Source organism: Cnephaeus nilssonii (assembly GCF_951640355.1).
Source record: "Cnephaeus nilssonii genome assembly, chromosome: 19".
NCBI lineage: Eukaryota > Metazoa > Chordata > Mammalia > Chiroptera > Vespertilionidae > Cnephaeus > Cnephaeus nilssonii.
In genome coordinates, this window is record NC_137090.1 from 9,351,420 (window position 1) to 9,375,531 (window position 24,112).

General features: G+C 56.5%; 2 protein-coding genes across 4 annotated transcripts; one reads left to right on the forward strand and one right to left on the reverse strand.

Moving 5' to 3' along the window:
- Positions 1-62: 62 nt before the first annotated feature.
- Positions 63-8,685, reverse strand: PSMB3 (proteasome 20S subunit beta 3). Its single transcript, XM_079797459.1, has 6 exons — positions 8,602-8,685; positions 8,095-8,279; positions 5,755-5,862; positions 2,517-2,694; positions 1,023-1,117; positions 63-200 (listed from the first exon to the last, which is right to left on the reverse strand). The coding sequence occupies exons 1-6, from the start codon at positions 8,602-8,604 to the stop codon at positions 152-154; spliced, it is 618 nt and encodes a 205-aa protein (XP_079653585.1). The 5' UTR covers positions 8,605-8,685; the 3' UTR covers positions 63-151.
- A 4,301-nt stretch (positions 8,686-12,986) lies between these two features.
- Positions 12,987-23,915, forward strand: PCGF2 (polycomb group ring finger 2). 3 transcript variants are annotated; one of them, XM_079797455.1, is made up of 11 exons: positions 13,009-13,144; positions 18,872-19,022; positions 19,636-19,732; positions 20,006-20,061; positions 20,153-20,203; positions 20,430-20,538; positions 20,702-20,756; positions 20,845-20,940; positions 21,645-21,725; positions 22,230-22,338; positions 22,486-23,915. In XM_079797455.1, exons 2-11 carry the CDS (start codon positions 18,911-18,913, stop codon positions 22,605-22,607), a joined length of 888 nt encoding a protein of 295 aa, XP_079653581.1. In that variant the 5' UTR covers positions 13,009-13,144; positions 18,872-18,910; the 3' UTR covers positions 22,608-23,915. The 3 variants fall into 3 exon arrangements, with proteins under 3 accessions (XP_079653582.1, XP_079653581.1, XP_079653580.1); XM_079797456.1 differs by having other exon boundaries at positions 12,987-13,144; positions 22,230-23,912; XM_079797454.1 differs by lacking the exon at positions 13,009-13,144 and adding an exon at positions 14,727-15,569 and having other exon boundaries at positions 22,230-23,912.
- Positions 23,916-24,112: the final 197 nt, after the last annotated feature.

The window sequence follows — 24,112 nt, forward strand, 5'->3', positions numbered from 1 at the left end:
AAGACCACCTGCGGGCTGAGCTAGACCCTGAGTAGCTATTTGTAACTTCCCAGCTGGGGATAGAGATCAAAGAAACAGGAGTGAAAGAAAAACATTTACTTAAAAAAAAAAAAAAAAGACAAAAAACAACCGTGGGCTCTGGAAACGGGAGTTAATCCATTCGGGCCTTCAGGGTCCTGGTGGTGATTTTGTCCTTCTCACTGCAGAGGGAGAAAATCATAAGACCGCAGAACAAGTGGCGTCCTAACTGGGTGTAACTGTCTTTCTCATGTACATTAATGTCTGCCTGTGTCCTCAGCCTGTGCTGAGGAAGGGGAGAATGGAGAAGTGGGGAGACTGGTGGCGGCTCCCCATAGGTGGTCCATCAGGAGCTGAGATGACTCAGGGCTGGACTGAGAAGCCCTCCAGAGAAAGGAAGGCGCTCCCCCGGGCCTAGAGGACATGTGATGGGCTTCACGGAGGGACATAACGTTCTGTCGGTCCCAGTCTGTTTTTCACGGTTATTAAGCAGGCTATCCCATAACAAAGGGTCCAAATACTTGTTCTGGGTTGTACCTAAGGGAAGCAGTTGGGAGGGCACCTATTCCATCCGGTTAGGTTCCTGGTGACAGCCCCAAACAGTTAAGAGGAAAAAGGGGATGGCAGTCAGAGAGCAGGAAAATAGTTCCCAGGGCGTAGTGCTTCACACATCGAGTTCCACACTGGTGGGAACTGGGGGAGATGAGGGAGCCACCCAGTATTTCAAGCTGTCTGCAGTAGCTCTGCTGTGGCTCATCACCACACAGGTCCCTGAGATTTTGGGGGCACTTAAAGGGAGAAAGAAATACCTACTGTGACCAAGGGGAGACTCGGGGTCATGGAGCCTCACCTGACGGAGGCCAGGGGAACCTGGGTAGGCTCCCAGCTGCCACCTTTAGGGACTTCTGCTATCCCGCATCTGCCAGGGGGCTGGGATGGGGTGTTTGTGCGGGAGGGAAGAGGGAAGTGTCTGCAAAGCTTCTGGACTTCCAGCTCATACTCACATGACGTGGACGATGACTCCCATGCCTGACACTGCGTCACGGTCCACAGCATTCAGCATGGCTTGTGAGATGGTTTCAAATAGGTGTTCTGGATCCTGCCAACAGAGCAGAAGCCTTTCAATCCCCAGAATCTCGGACTCCAACGTGGTCTGGCTCCTCTATTTTTCTAGGCCCAAGGACCCTAGCTGTGGCTCTCCTCTGCCTGAAGTGAAAGGCCCCAGAAGGGAACAGGGTTCTATAAGGGCAAGTTCAAGCCCTGCACTTCCTCCACTAGTCAGCAGTGTGACCTTGGGCAAGTCAGACCTCCCTTCACTAAGCCTCAATTCCTCTCCTGTAAAATGGGGAGAAGACTCCCTATCTGGCTCCCATGTGCTCTGTCAGCTGTCTGATGGACTCTCCCCATGGGGGTCCCATTTGTACCTCAAAACGCAACCTGTCCAGCCATGACAACACATTTCCACCCAAACCTGTTCTTCATTCTCTGTCTTTGTTGGTTTAGTTAGAAAAGTCAGGAGTCCTTAATATCTCCACCTCCCTCATTTCTGTTTTAAATGACCAAGTCCTCTAGACTATGGCTGCCCCACCCGCCCACTGCCACAGTCTTTGCTCAGGACCTTAGAGCCTCCTGCCAGTGACCACAATAGCTTGTCCCTCCTACGTGCAGGCCCCTGGTTCCCTAAGGTTCCTTACTGCCCTTGACACCACACCAGAAGAAAAAGTTCAAACTCCTGGGCATGGCGTTCAAGGTATTTCAAAGTCTCATCCCAACCTCATGCTCATTCATCATCTCACCCCACATCCCGCTCACACTCCAATAGCCACAGCGAGCTCTGAACACTGGGCCCCTCCCGCACCTTTGCACAAGCTGTTTCTCTGCCAACCAGGCCCTTTCTTTCCCCCTCTTCCTAGCAAACGCGCTTTAACAAGTATGTGGGTGTCTGCCTCGCTTCATTAGGCTGCAGAGCCCTTGCAGACAGACTACCTGGGTTCCCCAGAGTCTGACCAAGCCGGCACAGCAGACAGCCCTCACTGCCAGGCACTGTTCCAATCTTCTCGTGTTTTCCTCACACCTCCGTGTATAAGACAGGTTCTATTATTACCCCCATTTTACAGCTGAGGAGATGGAGGCAGAGAAGTAAACTGACTTACCCAAGAAGAGAACTAATTAAGTGGTTGGTGGAGCTGGTATTCCAACCCAGAACCCATTCTGTTGAGCTGCCTCTAAACCTACACTTTACATGTTGTTAAATGTTTGTTAAATGAATGACTGTGAGAACCCTGAAAACCCAATGTGAGGAATTATTTGTTGTAGCAAATATCTGATTGGGGTCCCTGGAGCCAGCCAGGCCACACCAAGGCCCTGGCGGATGGAGTTTCTGGCTCAGCAGCTGTGGCTTTGTCCCCCAATATCTGCAAGGTAAACACATTTCCCCCTGATGGTCGAGGAGAGGAGGGGGCCTCAGATCCCAGCCCCACTTCATGCCACCAACTCACCATGTCGGGCTCCCAGAGGGACTCGCACATCCCATACATTTGTTCGGCGCAGGTGCCACTGACCACAAAGTCGTCAGTCACCATGGGGCAGCCAATGAGGTCTAGAGAGCAAATGAAGGGCTTAAAGGTCTTCGGGTCCAACCCAGCAATGACCGGCTCGGTGTAGTAGGGGCCAAACCTGTAGGGCCAGGAGCAGAGAGAAACCAGAACTTAAGAACAAGTACTTTCCTGTTCCGGTCTAGTCAGACAAGGCCCTGGCCCAGACCCAGGGAGGAAAACAGAGGGCCTGTTTGGGAAAATCTCCTTTGTTTATATTTTTATTGACTTCAGAGAGGAAGGGGGAGAGAGAGATCAAAACATCAATCAATGATGACAGAGTGTCATTGATCGGCTGCCTCCTGCACCCCCCATACCGGGGATCAAGCCTGCCACCCGGGCATGTGCCCTGACCGGGAATCGAACCATGACCTCCTGGTTCATAGGTCGATGCTCAATCACTGAGCAACACTGGCTGGGCCTCGATGCCTTTTTATTATTTTCAATAAACATGAGCCATTAAATATATACCTTAATGTGAGTTAAATTTTATAATTTTATAAGACCGCCCCCCTCATTTGAATCAGCTTAAGAAATCTTTTGTTAAGCTTTTCTCAATGTGGGATTTTGATAAACGTGGTTACCATATATAGCAGACAATTCACAGCTAAGGATATGAACTTATGCCTAAAAACAAAATGGTAGTCCTGCCTGGCTAGCGTGGCTCAGTGACTGAGCGTCGACCTATGAATCAGGAGTTCACGGTTCGATTCGCGTTCAGGGCATATGGCGGGGTTGCAGGCTTGATCCCCAGTGTGGACGTGCAGTACAGGAGGCAGCCAATCCAAGATTCTCTCCCATCACTGATGTTTCTTTTTTTCATTTTCAGTAAGTTTTATGTGACTTAGTTTCTGGGTTAATTTTTTACCAAACCGCTAGGAACGCACTGTGCCTATCATGGCGGAAATGACCTTGTGCTCAGGAGGCCTTGGTGAGGGACACCAGACAGGCCTACCATATGCACCGTGGTGGTTCATCGTTGATGTTTCTCTCTCCCTCTCCCTTCCTCTCTGAAATCAATAAAAATGTATTCTAAGCCCTGACCAGTTTGGCTCAGTGGATAGAGCGTTGGCCTGTGGACTGAAAGGTCCCAGGTTCGATTCCAGTCAAGGGCATGTACCTTGGTTGCGGGCACATCCCCAGTAGGGAGTGTGCAGGAGGCAGCTGATCAATGTTTCTAACTCTCTATCCCTCTCCCTTCCTCTCTGTAAAAAAAAAATCAATAAAATATCCTCTCTAATAAAATGGTAATATGCAAATTAACCATCACTCCGCTACATAAGCCACGCCCACCAGCCAATCAGGGCGAGTATGCAAATTAACCCCAATCCAAGATGGCTACAGCCACAGAGAGCAAGGTTTCCCAGGTAACAGAGCAAGCCAAGCTTTCCATAGCCATTGCAGGCCTAAGCCTCCACTCAAGCTACAAAGTTTCAGTTATAGAAGGTAAACAAATTCAAACAAATGGCGGCAGAATGGAGCTTGAGAGAGCAGGCCAGGGTTGCCAGCGGCAACAGGGGAAGCAAAGCTTTCCGCACACCCTGGCCGGGCTCACCCGCTTAAGGCTACAAAGTTTCAATTGTAGAAGGAAAATAAATTCCAAATACCAGGGCCTCCCCTTGGGTCGCCAGGGGGCGTGGCCGGCCTGTAAACCACCACAGGCCCCTCGCTCAGGCCGCCCCACGCCCCAAGGGAACCCCACCCTGATCCGGGACACCCTTCAGGGCAAACCAGCTGGCCCCCACCCGTGCACCAGGCCTCTATCCTATCTAATAAAAGAGTAATATGCAGATTGATCATCACTGCAACACACAATATAGCTGCCCCCATGTGGTCAAAGATCCTGCCCCCATGTGGACACAAGATGGCCACTACAAGATGGCCAGCAGGAGAGGGCAGTTGGGAGGCACCCAGCCTGCGAGGGAGGGCAGTTGAGAGGGACCAAGCCTGCAAGGGAGGGCAGTTGGAGGTGATCAACCCTGCAGGAGAGGGCAGTTAGGGGTGACCAGGCCGGCAGAGGAGAGAAGCTGGGGGCAAACAGGCTGGCAGGGGAGCAGTTAAGCATCAACTAGGCTGGCAGGGGAGTGGTTAGGGGGTGATCAGGTTGGCAGGCAGAAGCGGTTAGGGGCAATCAGGAAGGCAGGCAGGCAAGCAGTTGGGAGCCAGCAGTCCTGGATTGTGAGAGGGATGTCCGACTCCAGGAGTATCAGATTGGAGAGGGTACAGGCTGGGCTGAGGGACAACCCCCCGCCGTGCACGAATTTCGTGCACTGGGCTTCTAGTATTAAAAAATAATAAATTCTAAAATTATCTAAAAATAAAACGTTTCGAAAAGAAAAAAGAGCTTAACATGTGGTCTTGCCACCCAGTTTTGTCCAGAGGTGGGTGGGGAAAGTACCTGTGGGTTCTTTCTCCAACTCCACCCAATTCCTAGGTTCCCTGCTATTCCAGGGAATCCATGTCACAGAATTAGCTTTGGAGTAAGGGTGGCTCCTGGCTGGAAGACTGCAGGACACTCTTTGGGGGGGTTAATTCTGTTGCCTAGAAGCAAGTTTATTTTCTATTTGCATTCTCTACCTTCTGCAATAGCCCTTTCTTTCCTATTTGGTGGTCAGGCACACAGAAAACAGACCCCTAAAATAAAGATGTTGTCTTGCAAATAAGAAATGGGAGCCCTAGCCGGTTTTGCTCAGTGGACAGAGCGTCAGCCTTAAGACTGAAAGGTCCCGGGTTCGATTCCGGTCAAGGGCACATGCTGCGGGAGGCAGCCAATCAATGATTCTCTCTCATTGTTGCTATTTCTATCTTTCTCTCCCTCTCCCTTCTTCTCTGAAATCAATAAGAATTTATTTATTTATTTTTTTTTTTTAAAAGAAAAGAAATGGGAGAATGAGGAGGGATCTCTTTCCTGGGCACCATACTCTCCTACATGCCTACTTAAAGAATCAAAGGTTCCCGGGCCATACAGGAAGTCCTCACTTACATCATAGATAGGTCCTGTGACTTTAAGCGAAATGATATATAATGAAACCAATTGTGCCATAGACCAACTGATACAAACAAGTTCCTATGTCACCTCATTGTTATTACAAAACGACGTTGAACAAAATGTCATCCTAGGACCTGCTATATTTCCACTCACCGTTTCTCATACAGGAGGTTGGCCACCATGCTCATGAGGGTGTAAGGCTTGATCTGCCGACCTTCCTTCAGCTCATACAGGTTCAGTCGGAACTTAAGGCGCTGGGCACTGTAGAAGGAGCAGAATTAGTAAGCCACTGCCGAATGTCCTAGTGCCCAACCTGTGGAGTAGGAGGTACATAGGAAGACACACATCTCGGCCCTGCCATGACTCCTCTCTTCCCCTCCCAGGGATTTTTCTCACCAGAAGTCCAACCTCATGTCCATGTTTCAGGACTTGCCCAACACAACACCTGGACACACCACTCTAATAACCTTCCCCTCCCCCCGCCATACTTTTTAGAGGAGAGATTCCCCCCCCCCCCTTCTTCTTCTTTTTTTAACATATACATTTTTTATTGATTTCAAAGAAGGAGATAGAAACATCAATGATGAGAGATAATCACTGATCAGCTGCCTCCTGCATGCCCCCTACTGGAGATCGAGCCCGCAACCCAGGCATGTGCCCTAGACTGGAATCAAACCCACTAAAATGCACAGCAGAAGGAGCAGAGCAGTGGACTGAGAGAGCTGACCTGGGCTAAGCCTTCATCCTCCACCTTAATTTTTTCATCCACAAGACGAGGAAAAAGTAAATCACCTGGCGGTGAGATAATGTATGGGCATATGACAAGGTGCTTGGAAAACTGCCAAGTCTGATATGTCTTCAGCACCAGCCACCACACGAAGGGACCGGAAAGTAACTAAGAACAAAAGGCCACAAATCCTCCAGTGCCACCTGCGAGCCCAGGAACGGGCCCCTGCAGGGAGCAGACTGATGCCATCCCTGCCGGACGCAAAGCGAAGAGCCAGCCACAGGCCCCCAGGACAAAGCCTCAGACACGACCTCAGCTTCATCTTACAGGTGAGGAAGCAAAGGCCTCGCAAAATGAGCCATCACTGCCCACAAACAAGCAGACTCGGTGAGAAAAACCTCCCGAAGAAAAGGAAAGGGTGTGGGAAGAACGGCAGTGGCTGGAGAGAGGAAGGCCGATGGGGCCTTCACTGACTAGAACTCGCCGCTGTCATTCCGACTCCACCAGAACCGGAAAAAAGCCGGCTGGTCCAGTTAGATCTCAGGAAGAACTTCCAAGTTCTATGTTCTGGAGACGTAGGGAGCTTTAAGGGAAATGGGAGAGGACATTGCTGCCAAGCGTCCACCCACATTAGTGGACTGGTCTCTCGGTCTTCCAGAGACAAAGTCCAGGAGCCGCTGCTTCTTAGGCCACCAGCTTGTTGCAGGACCCGTCCCCTGTGACCACACCTTCCCTCCGGAAACCCCCTCTCCATTCTTTTCCTCTGGCTTCTCCTCTCACCCCGCTGCTAAAAGGATGGCGTTCAGCTTATTTCCCCCCCTTTGTCTCTCCAAAATCTGTTCCCACAGATTTAACAGCTCACCAATACCTCTCCAGCCCGGAGATACCATTTCAGACCCCAAATGCTCAAAAGATGTTTCTACTTGGCATGCCTTGTCCCCTCAAAAATCAAAGTCGTCACCTCCCTCTAAAATAAGTCCTCCCAATTCCTACACGTCAGTCAACAGGCTCAACACAGAAACCATCTTTAAAACATCTCTGGACTGCCTACATGCCGGGTAAGTAGTTTACACACGAGTCAAGATAAAGGAAAGGAACCACAACCTCAATGAAGGATTCTTTGGCCTCACAATACCCAAGCAGCCACTACGGCTGGCCAGCAACAACTCTCAGAAATGCTTTCCAAGTTCCTTTCCCATCACCACCACCACCACCCCCCCATTAGGACCATACGAGCACACCTGGACGGTCCCAACAGCTACCTGTGTCATCTCCCAGACCCTCCCTTGTCTCAAATCACAGAACCACTGCCAACCAGCAGCTAATCTAGCAGCGAATATGCCCCGGGGTCAGTTCTCTTTCTGTATGCCTGCCTCGTCTCCCAACGAGACCTTAGGTTTTTCAAAGGCTGAGTGCAGGCCTTCGCTTCAGCGGGGCCTGTGTGGGATCTTGGCTGAACCTCATTAGCTCGCATCTTGGGCAAGATGCTCTCTGAGAGCCTCGGTTCCCTGACCTGCAAAATAGGACGGCACCATGGTGAGGTCATTAAATGAACCCACGCAGGTCAGGTGCTTTCCACAGAGCCTGGCACAGAGTAAATGCTGGTGTAAGTCACTAGGATACAACGGTGTCCTTTATGGTGTCCCGCCAAGACTCACACTCACTGGAGCTTTTGGTAGGTGACGGACAACCCAGGCCACTCACGACGCCAGGCAAGGCTGGTCCACGAAGAGGCCGGGGTGTGGGCGGGGGTCCCCGACACTTACACGGTCTGGACGTCCGTGGCTAGCCCGGCCAAGCCGATGTATAGCCGGTCGCCCATGGGGAAGATCTTCTGGAAGTCCGTGGTCACCATCTGGGCCTGGATCCCGAAGCGCCTGTCGGCAGCGATGGCCACACAGTCCTTCCCCTTCATGGCCATGACGGCCCCTCCGTTATAGGACATAATAGACTGGGGCAGACAGAGTGGAAGGGCTCAGCGCGAGAGGTCAAACGCGGCCATAGAGCCCGGCCCAGCCCCTGATCCCGAGGATCCTGTACACACCGTCCTCCTCCCTGGAGGTGCGTGGAGGCCTCGAACTCCGGGTCTGCAATCAGCCCTGCCCGGCTGCGAGGAGCCGCATTCACCTCACCCACCATGGTCCTCACCGCTCCCCTTCAAACTGGAGCCGCTCCCTTCAGTCCACCACCAGGCCCTCTTCGCCTCCCAAATCTCCCATGACCCCCGTTTCTCAATCGCTACCCCGAGCCCCTACTCCTCGCTCCCACCTCACCATGATTGCGGTGTAGTAGGACCTCCGACCGCCACAATTCCAGCAAACCCGCTCCCGACCTCACTGCGCAACCACTCTCGCTGTTCTCTCTCTATTGGCTGAAAGGCCGACCTTTCCGGGACATCTTGGCTTTCTATTGGCTGAACATCTCTGTCAGTCACCAGCACGGGAAGTTTGGTTGAGACGTCAAACCCGCGGCCGTAAAGCGAAAGTGAAAAGTCACGGTGAGTGCGGAAGGACCTGGCGTCGCGGTGCAGGCTGGGATCGCGGCGGACCTGGTCTCGGGACGGGAGACTGGGTCTGCGTGCACTGGGGCTGCTGAAGCCGTAGAGACGCGGCTGCAGCCGCCGCGGAAGGGCCACAGTGTTGCTTGTCGAGCTTATTACTCATCTTAGCTTGTTTCGTGTATTTATCCCAGAAACCCTCACATCTGTTGTGTGCCAGGCACTAGGCTCTGAATATTAACTGAGCTAGAATGGTGCCTGGTATGGAAGAGGCGCCATTAAGTGCATATTTAATAATGCGAGGAGGGGAGGGCAGTAGGTGGGCGTCGCGAGTATTCAGCTGCAGGGGTTCAGCCGCAAAGGGGAGGTTTGGAGGCCGAACATTGTTCTGCTCTGGGGTCGATTTCAAGTATCCCAAATCTCAGCTCACTCTGAAAAGGGACGTTCCGAGCTTTCCCTCAGCTAAGATCCGTAGGCAGCCGGCGCCCACTCCTCCAGAGCCAATGGAGGAAGGCGTGCCTGTCCGGCCAGCTTTCCTCTACGAGTCAAGACCCTCCCCTTTCTCCCTCGGGTCCGCTTTGGCACCTCCGCGAGGGTTTCCGTTCTGACTTCTGCTTCGTCGCAAGCTCACTCCTATTGACTCGACTCACCGCCACCTCACCAGCCACTACAGTCTCTGTGGCGCAATCGGTTAGCGCGTTCGGCTGTTAACCGAAAGGTTGGTGGTTCGAGCCCACCCAGGGACGCTCTGTTTTCCTCCCTCCTCAGCGTAATTATCCCAACGGCTGGAATCCTAAATTTGGCGTTGAGATGGCAGAGATACACTTTTTCTATAGCACATCACGGGGTCATTGTGATTGAAAATTTGTTGTTTGCTCAGTGATGGGATCATTTCTCTGGCGCTTGCTTCTACCACCCTGCCCCAAAACTGGACTGCAGGAATAACAGACAGATTTTTGTCTCACCGGGCAATACCAATACGTTCCAGGTTGCATTTTTTCGTAGGATTAAGAACGAATTTCCAGTGGAGGTTGGATAGTTTTCCATTGTCGGTCTCAGTCGATGTTACCATCTCGAACTATTACACTTGGAAGGGAAGAAAGCGTGTGAGAGAAAGGCAGAAACAAGCTGAGGGATGAAGAGGAAGGTGAGAAAGGGAGGACATCGCCGTGATAGGCGGACACAGAAAGAGGGGATATGACAGAGGAAATAGGCGAGGTCAGAGGAAGGAAGGACACAGAGGAAATGGAGAGAAGGAAAAGAGCAGTTAATATGAGAAGCATTAGTAAAAGGAAAACAACAACACAGGTTTTTTTTCTAGAAATACACCCACATAAGTGAGAATTGGGAAATAGCAGTAGAGACTGACAAAGGACATTGTTTTGGGGAGGCAGGCACAGGGAAAGGGACAGAAGGAAAGGCAGTCATACAATCCTGAGAGGGGCCACTCTCTCCTACCACTGTCCTCATCTTCAAGGGGATCTGACCTGGCTCTTGGTATGGGCCAGAAATAAGCACCCAGATTTCCAGGGTTCCTGCCCTCTGTAAGCGGATTCCTCTGATGAGTACTTGTCAGGTAGAGAGTCACATGTGATACTACAACTAAGATTGAGATAAAGCATTGGCACCTGACCTCCCCCAGAAGCACATTCGAGGGCATGGGGTAGGAGCCTCCACTTTGACGAAAGAGCTAAGCAAAGGACTCTCTCAAGCAATTCTCTCCCATATCTGGTCTCTTCTCAAGATCGGGCTCCCAGGAGGCCTCTTCCGAAAGCCCTTGCCAGTGCGCACCCTCCCTACCCAGCCCTCACACCGCTGATGGGGGACACCGGAGGGTACACAGTGCCATGGGAGCTAGCCAGACAGGCTGTGGAACCCTCCGGATTTGCCCCCATCGGTCTGTGAGTACCCTGCCCGGAAAGCCCGGCTCATCAGCGTTCTGTGCCCCGTGCCTGGCACAGCACTTGCATTGACACATGACAGGTGCTTCTTTGTCCGAACACTGGACACATTCAGCGGTGGGGAAGGTTGGGTGGGAAGATTCTCCTGCTAAACCAGAAAGGCCAGGGATATGGGGACCGGTTGCCTGGGACATACATGATGAAAGTGGGTAATGGGGTCTTCAGCATGTTCCTTCTGTCTTGTGGTTTGCTCCTGGCCGGCGCTTGGTAATTGAGGAACAAGTGAATGGATCCCAGTTGAGCACGGTGATCCCTTCCAGAAGCACTCCAGGATCAAAGAACCGCAGCAGGACTCAGAGATAGTAGCAGATCCCCACCCCCACCCCCCCATACACACACAACCAAGGGCAGCCCCTGGATGCTGTGTGCACTGTGGGTGGGACTGTGATATCCGAAGCCCCTACAGCTTTCTCTGGCTCCGGAGTGGCAGACCAAGAGTTCCTGCTGCACTCCCCTCCCCAAAGGGCGACTTCAGGACAGAAGAGGATGCCTGGGTCTTCCCTGGCAGAGCCCAGGTTTCAGGCGACACCCTTGCCCTAGGGGACAGTGCGTGTATCCATCCCCCGAGCCCCCTTTCCCAAAGGGGCGGCGAACTACTGGTCTTTGCATGCCAACAGTGTGGAGCAGGTGACCAGGTCCCCCCTGGCCCTTCTCCCTGGGGTTCTCAGACTACCCCGCTCTGGGCGGAAACCCCTCTCCCCGCCCCCACTCGGCCAGGGTGGGCTGAAGGCTGAAGCTGGGGTCACTTGGCGGCCAAAGGGTGACCCTGGTCTCTGGCCAACGAGTGGAAAGCATGCAGTCTGCGGACGCCGGCTTCGGGTCGGGTCGGAGGAGGAGGAGGAGGAGGAGGAGGAGGGGGAGGAGGGGGAGGCAGGCGCCCCGAAGCTTGCCGGAGACTCGTCTCCTCATTTGCTAACTCGAGCGAGCCACCGCCAGCGCACTTAATGGCGCTTCTGGCCGGACGATCGAGCTCTTTGAAGGGACAGACACAGCGACCATCCCAATAAATCCTGACGAACGAAGAAGCGAATCGACCGTCTTAATGAGGCAGGCCCGCGGCCGCCGCCGAAACGTAGTATCGATTAGCTTCCCCGGCGCCACCCGTCTCCCCGCTCTCCCCGGCTGGTCCAAGCCTTCCTCCTCGTCCTCCCCCCCGCCCCCCCCCCCCCAAACCCGTGGCGGGATCCACCGGGGACCGGAGCCCGCACCCTGGGCGGGAGCAAGGTCGCGGCCGCCAGGAGGGAGGCGCACCCACCGCGCCGAGCGCGCAGCGCGGTCCCCGCCGCGGCCAAACCTGCGGGGACCAGCGCGAGGCGGGGAAAAGCGCGGGCCCGCTTCCCGGCCCCAGCGCCGGGGTTTCTAGTTGATTCGGGCCTCTCGCCTTCGGCCCGGTTATGGAGTCCCGGGCCTGGGGCCTGAGTCTCCCCGCCCAGGTGGCGTCCCACTTTTCCCCACACCCGGGGCGCCAGCCTCGGCCACAGCGCCCCAGCCCCGCGCCCCGAGACCGCCCCCCTCCCCGGCCCCCCGCGGCCGCCTCTCCCTCCGTCCCCAGGCGGTGTGCTCCCTCGAGGCGCCCCGGCTGGGGGCCCGGGGGCGGCGTTTCAGAGCCGGCGATCGGGCGGCCGAGAGCGGCGCGGAGCGCGGGGAGGCCACGCGCGCACAGGCGCAGGGGCTGTGTTTAGGGGACGTTGCTGGAGTGAATGAGAAGGACCCGGGCGCGTGGACGTGCAGGCGTCGCGTCCCTCGCCCGGGCCCAGCGCCCTTTCGCCGGGGCGGGAGGACCGCGAACCGAGCCTCATTGCGTGGAGCCCGGCCTTGATTTCACCATTTTCTAGGCGCCCCAAACTAGGGGTGGGGATCGCCGGGTCAGGGGGTGGGGGGCGCACACGCATTTTCTGGGAGGAGGAGTGAGCTGCAGAGAAGAGGGTCCTTTCTCCAGGGTCGGGGCTGTCTGGGAAGGGTAAAGGGCTGTCCTACTTTGGGGGGCCTGGTGCCCGGGGGCGGGGGGCGGGGGGGGGCAGCCGCGATAGCCTCTACCCCCCTCCTCCTCTGCCCCTCTCCGCAAACACCCTAAAGGAATGAGGTCACGTGGGTGGGTAGTGGGCGGGACCTACTCTTGTCTGGAGGAAAAAAGCCATTTTGCCCCCCCCCCAGCCCCGGTCCCTCCCCTCCCCCTCCATCCCCTCCCCCTCCCCTCCCCTCTCTTCCTCCCACCCCGAGCCGCTTTCGCAAACTCCTTTCTTACCGAAGGTTTCTCCCCTCCCGCCGCCCGAGCGAGCGACACGGCTGGGGTCCCCCTCCCCTCCCTTCCCTCCCTCCCATCCCCCCCTCCCCGAGACCCACAGACCCCGAACCCAGGTAAGCGGACACGGACTGCCCTTCCCTTTCCTCCCACCGCCCCGTCGCCGCCCGGGGATTGGGACGGGGCCGGCGCATCCTCCCCCACGTCCCCGCGGGAGGAGGGCGCTGCGAGTCGGGCCTGCTGCTCGGGTCCGCGTCCCACCCCCGCCAGCCCCGATCCAGCTCGCGCGGCCCGCCTTGCCTTCTCCCCTTTTTCTCTCCCCCTTTCCCTTCTTTCCCTTCCAAGATGGCCGAAGCGGATTCCCCTTTGAACGATTTGGCGTCTCCCTGGACCACCACCTCTTTGTGCCTCCGCCCCGTCCCAAACCTGCTCCCGAGGTGGCGAGGGGGAGGGTCCGGGCATCCACAAAGGCTCTGGGGCTCCGTGTCGGGTGGGTCTCGGCCCCGCTGGCCCTCCCCCAAGACCCAGAGCCGCCCTGGCTCTCCCCCGCTGCCCCCCTCGGCCCGGGGAGGGGTCGCTCTCTGTTTTATTTTCGGGGGACACCCGGGCGTCGTGGACGTGCAAAGACTTGAGGCCGGGAGGAAGGGGACATGCTTTTTTATTGCTGCGGGGCCGGGGGAGGGCGCTCTTTCCTGCCCGGGTCCCGGTCCTCTCGGGCACCTCCCCCAGCCGGTCCCTTTCCCCCCAATCTCCGGGCTGGGCGCCCCGCCCCCGCCCCCACCACCTAAGCTGGGCCCCGCGGAAAGTTTGGCGCTGGGGAAGCGAGGAGCGGCCCCCCGGTAACTGGGGGCTCCGATCCCCGGACCCAGCTCCGGGGGCAGCCGGGGCCGAGGGGGTGGCATGGAAACGCGGGGGAAGGTTGATCGCGGCATTTCCGATCGCCAGCGGAGGCAGGAGGGCGACTGGCTGGGGTCCCCCTCCCCTCTGACCGACTGGCCCCTCGCCCACTGGGGGGCCGGGCTGCCCCTTCCTTCCCCAGGTCCTCCTGCTGCTAGCTCTGGGGGGCAGGGGGAGCCCTGGGCGAGTAGACACCCCCGTCCTTCCTGTCCTCGCGTTGGGCCCAGGCATGCCTCTCCCCCTCCCCCCCGGCCCCCATCTGCCCAGAATTGCTCCGGATGGCTGGAAGAGGCCCGGGTGGTGAATCTGCCTGCACACATTGTGGAACTGCCCCTGGTCTTTGTCTCTCAAGAGTTACCCCTTATCCCCCACCCCTCACCCCTGTTGCCTCAGTCTCTCCAGGGCTTCCTGTAGGGGGGAGGGGAGGGGAGGGGAGGGGGCGTCCCTTGGTCGTCTCCCACTTCTCTCGGATGCCTCCTTCTCTGGGCCTCTTGCAGTTTGCATCTGTTCCTGAAACTCTCCTCTCTCTCCTTCCTCCGCCTTCCGCGCTGTTCCAAGGTGTGAGTACTTGGAAGAGAAGCATAAAGCCGCTCTGTGGCAGTGTTTTGGTGGTGAGGTTTTCCCAGGGGTTCCCTCATTTGGAGTTGGGGGTTGTGTTCTAAGAGCTGTCTTTGGAATGAGGCAGGAAACAGACCTGGGACTTAGCATCCAGACACTGTGTAGCTGGGTGGGGTTCAAGTTGAAGTCCTGGGGGGGGGGGGGGGGGGGGAGGGCAGGAAGGGGACTCTCTGCTGACCTGGCCTTGCCTGAGAGATCCTGGTGGATGGAGCTGTTGCCATGGGAATGGAGACCATCTGAAGAGGAAGAGGTTATATCTTTGTGCAGGTCAGATGCCCACCCCACTCTTCCAGGCTCTGGCCCCCAGAGGGGAGGTGAGGAGCCGCACTGTCTTTGTTGCCAGGAGACGTATGTTATAATTTGCACTGGGTGGACCAGGGATGCACAAAAGGCTAGTGTGTGTTTGCAGCTCTGGTTTCAGCCAGGGATGGATGTCAGGCTGTGCGCTCCTGGATGGGGGTGGAGGTGGCTCAATGCATCTGGCAAATGTGGGCCGGGCTCTGGTCTGGCTCTGTGTGTGGTGGGGTGTGTCTGTGTGTGAGTCTGGCCAAGTATCTGTCTGGCTGTGTGTGTGTGTGTGTGTGTGTGTGTGTGCACGTGCACGTGCTGTGTCTCTGACCTTGTGTGTAGTGAGTGTGAGAGAGATGGAGGAGGTGTGTCTGGCTCTGTGTGTATATTTTGGGTTTTTGTCTTTGTTTGATCTTCGGAAGCTAGGAGGTGGGGAAGGGAGGGAGGATGGAGTGAGCCCAGCATCAGGAGGCCAGAAGCTGCTGGCGGGGGAGCAGATCCTCATCCAGGGACGACGGAGAGGTTGACAGTGCTCCCAGGTGGACTGCCCATGTTCCTCCCCAATCCTCGGGGCTTACGCAGCTGCACCTACGCCGCTGGGAGAGGAAAGGACTCCTAGATCCTACGGTCTGAGTCTTGACAGTACACTCTGGCTCGCTGTGCTTCTGGACAGCCTCAGTTTCCCCATCTGCACCATGGAAGTGGGATGAGGGCTCTGCTCCCTCTTCGTACTTCAAGGTGAGAATGTGTGCTGATTGTCATCTGTGGCCAGACTTTGACCCCTCCTAGGGGGCTCACTGAGTGGTCTGTCTGCTAGGGAACTTGGAGTCCTGCTTTCCCCCTTCCTGGATGGAATAAGGCCAGGCTTATTGGCCTACGTGCCAGTGTGTAAAGAGCACTGGACTGGGAGCCAGATAGTTTCTCATCCTGGGACTGCCACTGTGTAACCTTAGACAAGCCACTTCTTTCTGAGTTTCTTCATCTGTCAAATGAAATGACGGACAAGATGCTTTCTAAGACTCCTTCTACCTCTGCGATCCTAGACGCCTGGATGTGTGACCTTGAGTGACTTTTCCCAAGACCTGGAGGTTTTCTGTTGAGGGAGTCGGGCTAATTTCATTTGGAGGAAAAGAAGAGCGAAGAATGCTGCACCTGTGCATCCAGAGGAGCAGAGGGACCTCTGGGTTGTCAGAGATGGGCTCTCTCTGCTGGGGAAAGTGAAAAAACAAAACAAAACCAAAAACAAAACAAAACAAAAAAAAACTGACAGCAAGCGAGGCCTAAATCTCGGGGGAGCTTCCGGAAAGAGCTTGGTTAAAACAAAGAGATGCAGGGTGGTCTTTATTAGTAGGGGACTTTGAGGAAAGACAAATGCCAGGCTTGATGGCAAGGAGGAGGAGGAATTGGGTGCTGATCAGTCTCCTTTCCTGCTGCGATAGCCGAGACCTGGGCTCCAGGGGCTCCAGGGCCAGAAGCATGGGCCGCCAGCTGTTGTGCCCTGTACAGTCAGTGGTGCGGGGACAGGACACACGGAGGGAGGAGGGACTTGGCCCCCGGTTGGGGGAAGGCATTGGAGGTGGGTGATGGCACTCAGGTCCACTGTGGGGATATGGTTGGGGCTGACCTGTTCGAGCCCCCAGAACTCCACACAGGCCGCTTCCCAATGGCCCTTGGTTTCCCTTTTCTGCTTCTTGGATTTGTCTCTCCTTCTCTGTTCCCCTTGGGCTATTCCCATCTCCCAGCCTCTTTCTGAAAGTGATGATGCTGACGGTCCAGCCACCTATCACCCCTCTTCCTTCTGCTTCTCACAACACACCAGCCAGTTGCAGCTAGGGAGGCATTGGGTGTCAGTTGTAGGGCCCTGAGGCTTCCTGGTGGGGGGGGATGAGATGGGGAGGAGGTCCTTGGGGGAACAGGTAACCATGGCAATCAGGTGAGGAACCAATCCTGGCTTCTCCCCAGCCCCAGAGGTAACAGTCGGAGGTTCTGGGGATGGGGTGGGTGGAGCAAGGAGAGTCACCAGGGGGCTCATTTCTTCACCGGGAGCTACAGGAACATTTCATTCCTCCATAAGCACCACAGCTCTTTCCTTCACTTGCACATCCAGAAAGGACCTGGAGGGATACTCTGGGTCTGAAGGCTCACAAATGCTCATGGAAGGGGGAGGGGGAGGGTGATGGCCATGTGCCCGGGAGCTCCTGTGTGTTGAGACCATAGTCTGCTTGGCAGCAACTAGGTGGGAATTCTTAACAGCAAGCGTCTGGAAACAAGTGTGTGAATGAGGCGGCCAAGGCAGTGTGAAGAGCTGTGTGTTTGTGTGTATGTACGTGTGTATGTGAGAGAAAGGGAAGGGGGCATGACATTCACTGATAGCAGCCTGGAGCCCCCCAGGATTCTCAGAGCCCAGAACGTTTTGTTTCTGCCTGTGCACGCACACAGATGCACTGGGACACGGACACAGACGAGTAGTCCTACCAAGTACCTCTGGAGGCCCAGACAGCACGTATGCGTCTGATATTACACGCGCCCAGTGAGACGGCCACTTGGAGTTTGTTCTTTCCCCTGGATGGTCGTAATAATATTTGGGCATCTTGCCAGGGACGAAGTTACCATGGAAACAACCAAACAGTGGAGTCCCTAGCAAGGCTGCTACATCATTGTGAAGGGGGAACCCGTGCAGGGAAGGCAGAAGGAGCCCACCCTGTGTGTGGCCAGAACCGCATTCCTCGGGCTGGGCCTGCGGGTCTCGGCCGCTGCCTCCCTGCTGGCTCTCTGGGCTGGCTTGCTTGCTTGCTTGCTTGCTTGCTTGTTCCGCTCTGTCTGCCCTGCTAGCTGGTGTTTCTCCCATGTGTGGCCTTTGTGTCTCTCCATCTCTTTCGGTCTCTGGCCAGCCTCTGTTGGCTGCTTGGGTCCTGGCCAAACTCATCCTGGGGTCTCTATAGAAACTGCTGATCCCGGCTGTGAATTTCTGGTGCTAGAAAACCCAATGTGGTGTCTTTAGAAATGCTTCTGGAAAGGAGAGGACGGTGTACGTTGTAAAGGAGCCCTTGGGACTTGGCCACCCGCTCAAGCCCCACCCCTTGGGCTTTTTACTCTGGGAAAGAGGAAGAGGGAGGGGCCGTCCCGTCTCTGTGCAGCTGTGATGTTTTTTATATCAAGAAGTAAGAACATCAGCCAAGCCAGAGCTGGGCTTTGCCTGACCTCCCGGGCCCTGCCGGAGCCGGGCTGGGGACAGGGAACTCTCTGCCCAGCCTGGCAGGCACCTGCGGGCCTGTGGTCTGTTGCCGGACAGTCTGTGGCAGGTTGCAGAGGAGGTGTCACCAGGTGGGAGATGGTGGGTGGCAGTGCCCACGTGGGGACATCACTGCGTGTGCCTGGGGCGGGGGTCCTGAGGTGTGTGCTTGCGGGCACAGGGGGAGCGGCGTGCTCCTCAGTATTTCTTGCGTGAGCATCAGGCCTGGAACCTGCGTGGTCGGTAGATGTCCAGGTTGCTGCTCTGGGGCCGGAGCTGGATGCAGAGCCGGGGAACAATGATGGGGTGCCCCTCCAAACTTAAAGCTGCGTGGAGGAGGAGCAGAGGGGCTGGAGGGAGGGTAGCATGGAGTAGAAAGACCAAGTCGGGGGCCTTGCATCTGGAGGGGGTGAAGGGGCAGGGTCAACTTATTCTTTCTCTTCTTTTACTTCCTGGAGGTCTAGCTTATTTGAGTTTCCTCCTAGCTCCTGGCACTCACTTGAATTGGGATGATGGAGACATTTTAAAAGCCTGTTCTCTTCCATTTTCCTGCCTCCCCACATCCTTTGGAAAGTTGGGTAGTACTTCCTGTGGTCTAACCTCAGTCCTTCCTGCTGCTCCTGAGGCGGAGCTGATCTTGCTGCTCAAGGTGGGGTGACTCTCCAGAGCCGCCGGCACCCAGTAAACACTCAGGGGGCCCAAACGAACCAGACCCTCACGTGCACCCCACCCGAGGCACGGCGGAAGGGCCTTGGCCTCGGAGAGGATGTTGGATCTTGGGGTTTCTAATGCCGCTTTCACTTCCCAGGGTGACGCTCCCCGGCCCCCCAACCCCCTCCCCGGCATCATGCATCGGACCACACGGATCAAAATCACGGAGCTGAACCCTCACCTCATGTGTGCCCTCTGCGGGGGGTACTTCATCGATGCCACCACCATCGTGGAGTGCTTGCATTCCTGTGAGCTGGGTGGAGGGGCTGCTTCTCAGGGTGGGCAGCTTCTGCCTAGGTGGGGCGGGGGCGGGGGGGGCACTGCCCCGGGCAGGGCAGAGCACAGACCCTGCCCTGAAAAGTGGACATGTCTCTGACTGGTGGGGGTCCCCAGGTCACAGAGAGGCTGCCTGGGAGGGGAGGCTGGAGGTTTTGACCCCGAGTTCTTCCAGGGACTTGCATCTGAAATCTCTGTGGCTAGAAATGTCACCCCCTGAAGACGCAGGTGCCCCTGCTGTGCACTGTGTGGCCTCAGGGGTAAAGGTCGAGGACCCCGGGAGATGGGTAGCAGGCTGGCTGTTGTTTGTACTCCACGAGGGGAGCTTGGGACTTGGGGTTCACCGTGTACATGACACATGACACTGGCCTAATCCACACACATAGACACCTAAGATTGTCTTCTCCCAAGGACGGATACGGGGCATTTGTCCTCTCTGAGAACAGGACCACGTTGGCCCTCCGAACAGGCCTAAACTGCCGGACAGGGTGGAGAAGGGAGACCTGAACCTGAACAGAGGGGCTGGGGGCTGGGCCTGGTTACAAAGGGGGGGTCTGACTCCTCCCTCTCTCCATATCCCCCAAGTCTGCAAAACCTGCATCGTGCGCTACCTGGAGACCAACAAGTACTGCCCCATGTGTGACGTGCAGGTCCATAAAACCCGGCCGCTGCTGAGCATCAGGTGGGCCTGGCACAGCCCCGCCAGCCCCTGCGAGCCTCCGGGTCTGCTCCCCTCCGTTCCTCAGCCCTCCTCGTTCCTGTAGCCAAGGTGGCAGGTCGGGGCGGGGGGGAGCCCTGGGCCTCTTCCCTCCCTCTGGGTTGTATCCAGCTGAGAAGGATTGGAGGGGCAAAGACCAGGCTCTGAATCTAAGGAAGGGAGGTGAGAAGTGGGATCCCAGGCTGGGGAGATCGGGGTAAGAGGGTTGTTGATAGGGTCCTGTATGTTTTTCCCCAGATCTGACAAGACCCTCCAAGACATAGTCTACAAATTGGTCCCTGGGCTTTTTAAAGGTATCCACACACCCTTCCTCCTCCTGTCCCCCCCCCCCCCCATTTCCCAGCCTATTGCTCCCTCCTCACCCTGTTTCCTTCCCTCCTTCAGATGAGATGAAACGGCGGCGGGATTTCTATGCAGCATACCCCCTGACGGAAGGTGAGTTCATGTGTGTGCTCCCAGGCCTGGGACCATGTGAGTGTGTGGCTCTGCCCAGACATGAGGGCTGGATGCACTGGGCTGTCTGTCCATCCTTCATGCACGACCACGCCATCTCCTTGGCTCAGAGGATGGCTGGGCTCACCCCACTGAGCGCTGAGATTCTGGATCCTTGGTGGGGCTCCCTTCCCCCATCCTAGGCAGCCCCTGTTTTCTCCTCTTGCAGTCCCCAACGGCTCCAATGAGGACCGTGGTGAGGTCCTGGAGCAGGAGAAGGGGGCTCTGAGTGATGACGAGATTGTCAGCCTCTCTATCGAGTTCTACGAAACTGTCAGGCAAGTCTGTCCTATGCGTGGTCCTTTTTGGGGTCCTGGGCTGGGTCGCCCCCTTCTCCCACCCAGCCCCATTCCCCTGGAGGGGAGGGCCTTCTGGATGTGTGTGCTGGGGAATCCTGCCTGAACCAGGGTCTCCCTAGCTTCATTCTGTCTCCTCCCCCAGGGACCGGGAGGAGAAGAAGGGCCCCTTGGAGAATGGAGATGGGGACAAGGAGAAGGTGAGTGCTGGGGCCTGCCCAGGCGGGGGACGTGGGCTGGGAGAGAGCCTGGGTGGCCCACAGCCCTTGGGTGCCTCTCCCCTGGCAGACAGGGGTGCGCTTCCTGCGATGCCCAGCAGCCATGACCGTCATGCATCTCGCCAAGTTTCTGCGCAATAAGATGGATGTACCCAGCAAGTACAAGGTGCGTCCCGGGCCCTTTGAGAAAAGTGAGTGTCCGTGGGGGTGTGTCTGACAATGTGCGTCCCAGCCATTGTTCGGGGCGGGCGGGGTGTCACCCAGGGCCTACTTGGTTGTGTAATTGAGCCCCAGCAGACAGGTAATTGAAACCAAGAGTAGGGCGGGGCAGTCTGCATCTGTTGAAACCAGTGTGCAGACTACATGGGAACAAGGTGGGGAGTGTGTGTGTGTGCGTGTGCGTGTGCGTGTGCGTGCGTGCGTGCACACGCAGAAACACAGGGTCTTATCTGGGGCCAGATGGCTGAAGGAAGGCCAGTCTGAAATTCCAACCGAACTCCAGGGCATTGCTTCTTAAACTTGAACGAGCCTGAGAGCCCTTAGAGATCTTGTTAAAATGCAGATGGATTCGGCAGATTCTGCTTTTCCAGCCAGCTCCCAGGTGCTGCCAATGCCACTGGTCTACAGAACACACGTTGAGTAGCCAGGGTCTAGGACCGTGGATCCCCAACGTTATGTCAGAATCACGTGGGGAGCTTTAAAACTCGGCTCCCATCTTACCAGCTAACCAGAGACTCTAGGTCGGAGCGTTGGCATTGTTTAAAGCTCCCTGGGTGACTGCTCTGTGCAGCCGGGTGAGGGCCGGCGCTCCACCAGATCCTTCTCACCTGGGCCTTGCCTGTGCCCGTGGTGTCCGCCCTCCCCCTCCAGGTGGAGGTTCTTTACGAGGACGAGCCGCTGAAGGAATACTACACCCTCATGGACATCGCCTACATCTACCCCTGGCGGCGGGTGAGCAGGGCTGGGAGGGGGCCCCTGCAGGTCGGGCATTGGTCTGTGCCCACAGGGACCGCATGAGCACCCTGCTCTAACCACAGACAGCTCACCTCTTGTCCCCTGAGCTGGCCTTGTCCAGGGTGGCCCGCCCCGGGCTCTCTCTCTCCCGGAGTCCCCACACTCAGGAAAGAAGGACCTCTGGGCAGAAGACATGCCCCAATTTGGGGTCAAGAAGGAGGGTCTGGTGGCTGTGGAGGAGTAAATGTTGCTTTCTGCTCTTTGGCCTCCCTCTCTTCTCTCCAGTCTCCGGTCTTACACGTTCTCTCTGGGTCTGTGTGCCCGGCCTCGGCCTTGCTCTCTCACTCGCAAAGTCTCGCTTTGCCCTAGGCCCTAGGTCCTCCTACTCTGCTGGGTCTTTCTCTCTAGGGCTCGCGCTTTTCCTTCCTTCCTCTTTGGGCATGATGGGGTGAAGGTGGGTGGCTGCCTGGTTAGCCTCTCTCCCCCCGACTCTCCCTGCAGAACGGCCCTCTCCCCCTCAAGTATCGGGTCCAGCCAGCCTGCAAGCGGCTCACCTTGCCTACGGCACCCACCCCCTCCGAGGGCACCAACACCAGTGGGGCATCAGAGTGTGAGTCAGTCAGCGACAAGGCTCCCAGCCCTGCCACCCTGCCGGCCACCTCCTCCTCCCTGCCCAGCCCAGCCACCCCCTCCCATGGCTCTCCCAGCTCCCATGGGCCCCCAGCCACCCATCCTACCTCCCCCACTCCCCCTTCAGCAGCCAGTGGGGTCAGCACAGCTACCAACGGGGGCGCCTCGAACTGCCTGCAGACACCATCCTCCACCAGCAGGGGGCGCAAGATGACTGTCAATGGAGCTCCTGTGCCCCCCTTAACTTGAGGAAAGGGACCTTTCCCTCCTTTTCCAGCCATGCCTCTCCACCCCTCCACTTTTTCTGGGCTTCTGTTTCCACCTCTTCTACTTTTCCCCAGCTCCTCCCACCTTAGGGGTGGGGGGTGGGTTTTATAAATAAATCTCTCTCTATATATATATGTACATAGGAAAAACCAAATATACATACTTATTTTCTATGGACCAACCAGATTAATTTAAATGCCACAGGAAACAAACTTTATGTGTGTGTGTATGTGTAGGGGATGGGTGTTAATTTCGAAGGGGTCTTGTGTAATTTGCTCTACTCTATTCTTGGGGGTGCCTGAAAGTGGACTGGAGGGGCCACTTGAGGCTCCGTAAAGCTTTGCCCCATCCTCCTTCTGTTTCCCAAGGCAGATGGGGTGTTGCAGGGCCCGCCAGCCCCCAAAGCTTTAGGCACAACTCTAACTGGCTGTGTATGGGTCCACCCTCTCTCTCTCTCTCCCCATCTTGGCTGCTGTCCTGCCCCGACCCAACCAGCCCCCCACCCCCTCATGTTGAATGTGCAGAGACTTGCTAAGACAGTGCCTTTTACAAACGCAGTTTATCCCCTGGTTTTGGGGAGCAAGTGGGTGGTGGAGATGGTATCTGCCTTACCTCCTCCTCTTGCAGTGGAAACTTTGTGCAAAGCATAGGTAGTTCTGCCCTTTCTGTTTTCTCCCTGCGTGTGTGTGGCCTTCGCATCGTTTTCCTTGTGGAAGAGAAGATTCAGGCCATGGGAGGCCTCCGCCCTTGAAATTCCACTGTGGCTCTAGCATTGTGAACCACTCTACCCCCTTGTGCCCCTCCCCCCACCCAGGAACCCACATCAGCAAGCCTGGTGATCAAGTCTCCCTTGGGGGACCTGGAGTGGAGAGGTGGAGTGGGGTTAACCTCAGACAAGCACAGACCCCAGATTTTGCTCAAGGCAAACAGCCCTCCAGTCCTCTCCCCAACCCCAGCTGAGGCCCAGTCAGGAAAGAGCCTCAGAGGCAGCTGAAAGCACAAGACAGACACACTTGTAAGCTCTGTCCTCAACTCCATCCCGAGAGGTCCGGGGACCACCCCTGAGGGGCAGGCCCCCATAGCTCCCTGCCTACCTCTTTTCGTCCAATGTACATAGGTCAGATCGGGGAGGAAGCAAGACGCTGTCACAACCTAGGTGTCTGGGGTTGGGTCCCCCCAGTGGGTTTGTCTGTGTTTGCACCTTGTCCGTTGTCTGAGGTGCCATGACTGTACCCTCCTCCTACCCTGGGACATTGGCATCTCCTGGCTTTGTAATAAATGCTGCATATTCTCCAGAGCCTCTAGTTCTTTGGGGCAGAGGGTACCGGGAGAGGATGGGAGGGTCCCCAGGCCTCCTCCTTGTACCTCTTGTCTCTAGGCTCAGCCTGCCTTGGGAGACCCCATATGGAATAAACCGGAATGGCCTCTATCCTGTGGCCGGTCTGGTGCCCCCAGACCAGGGTTAGGAGCCAGAGCGGGGGTATGCC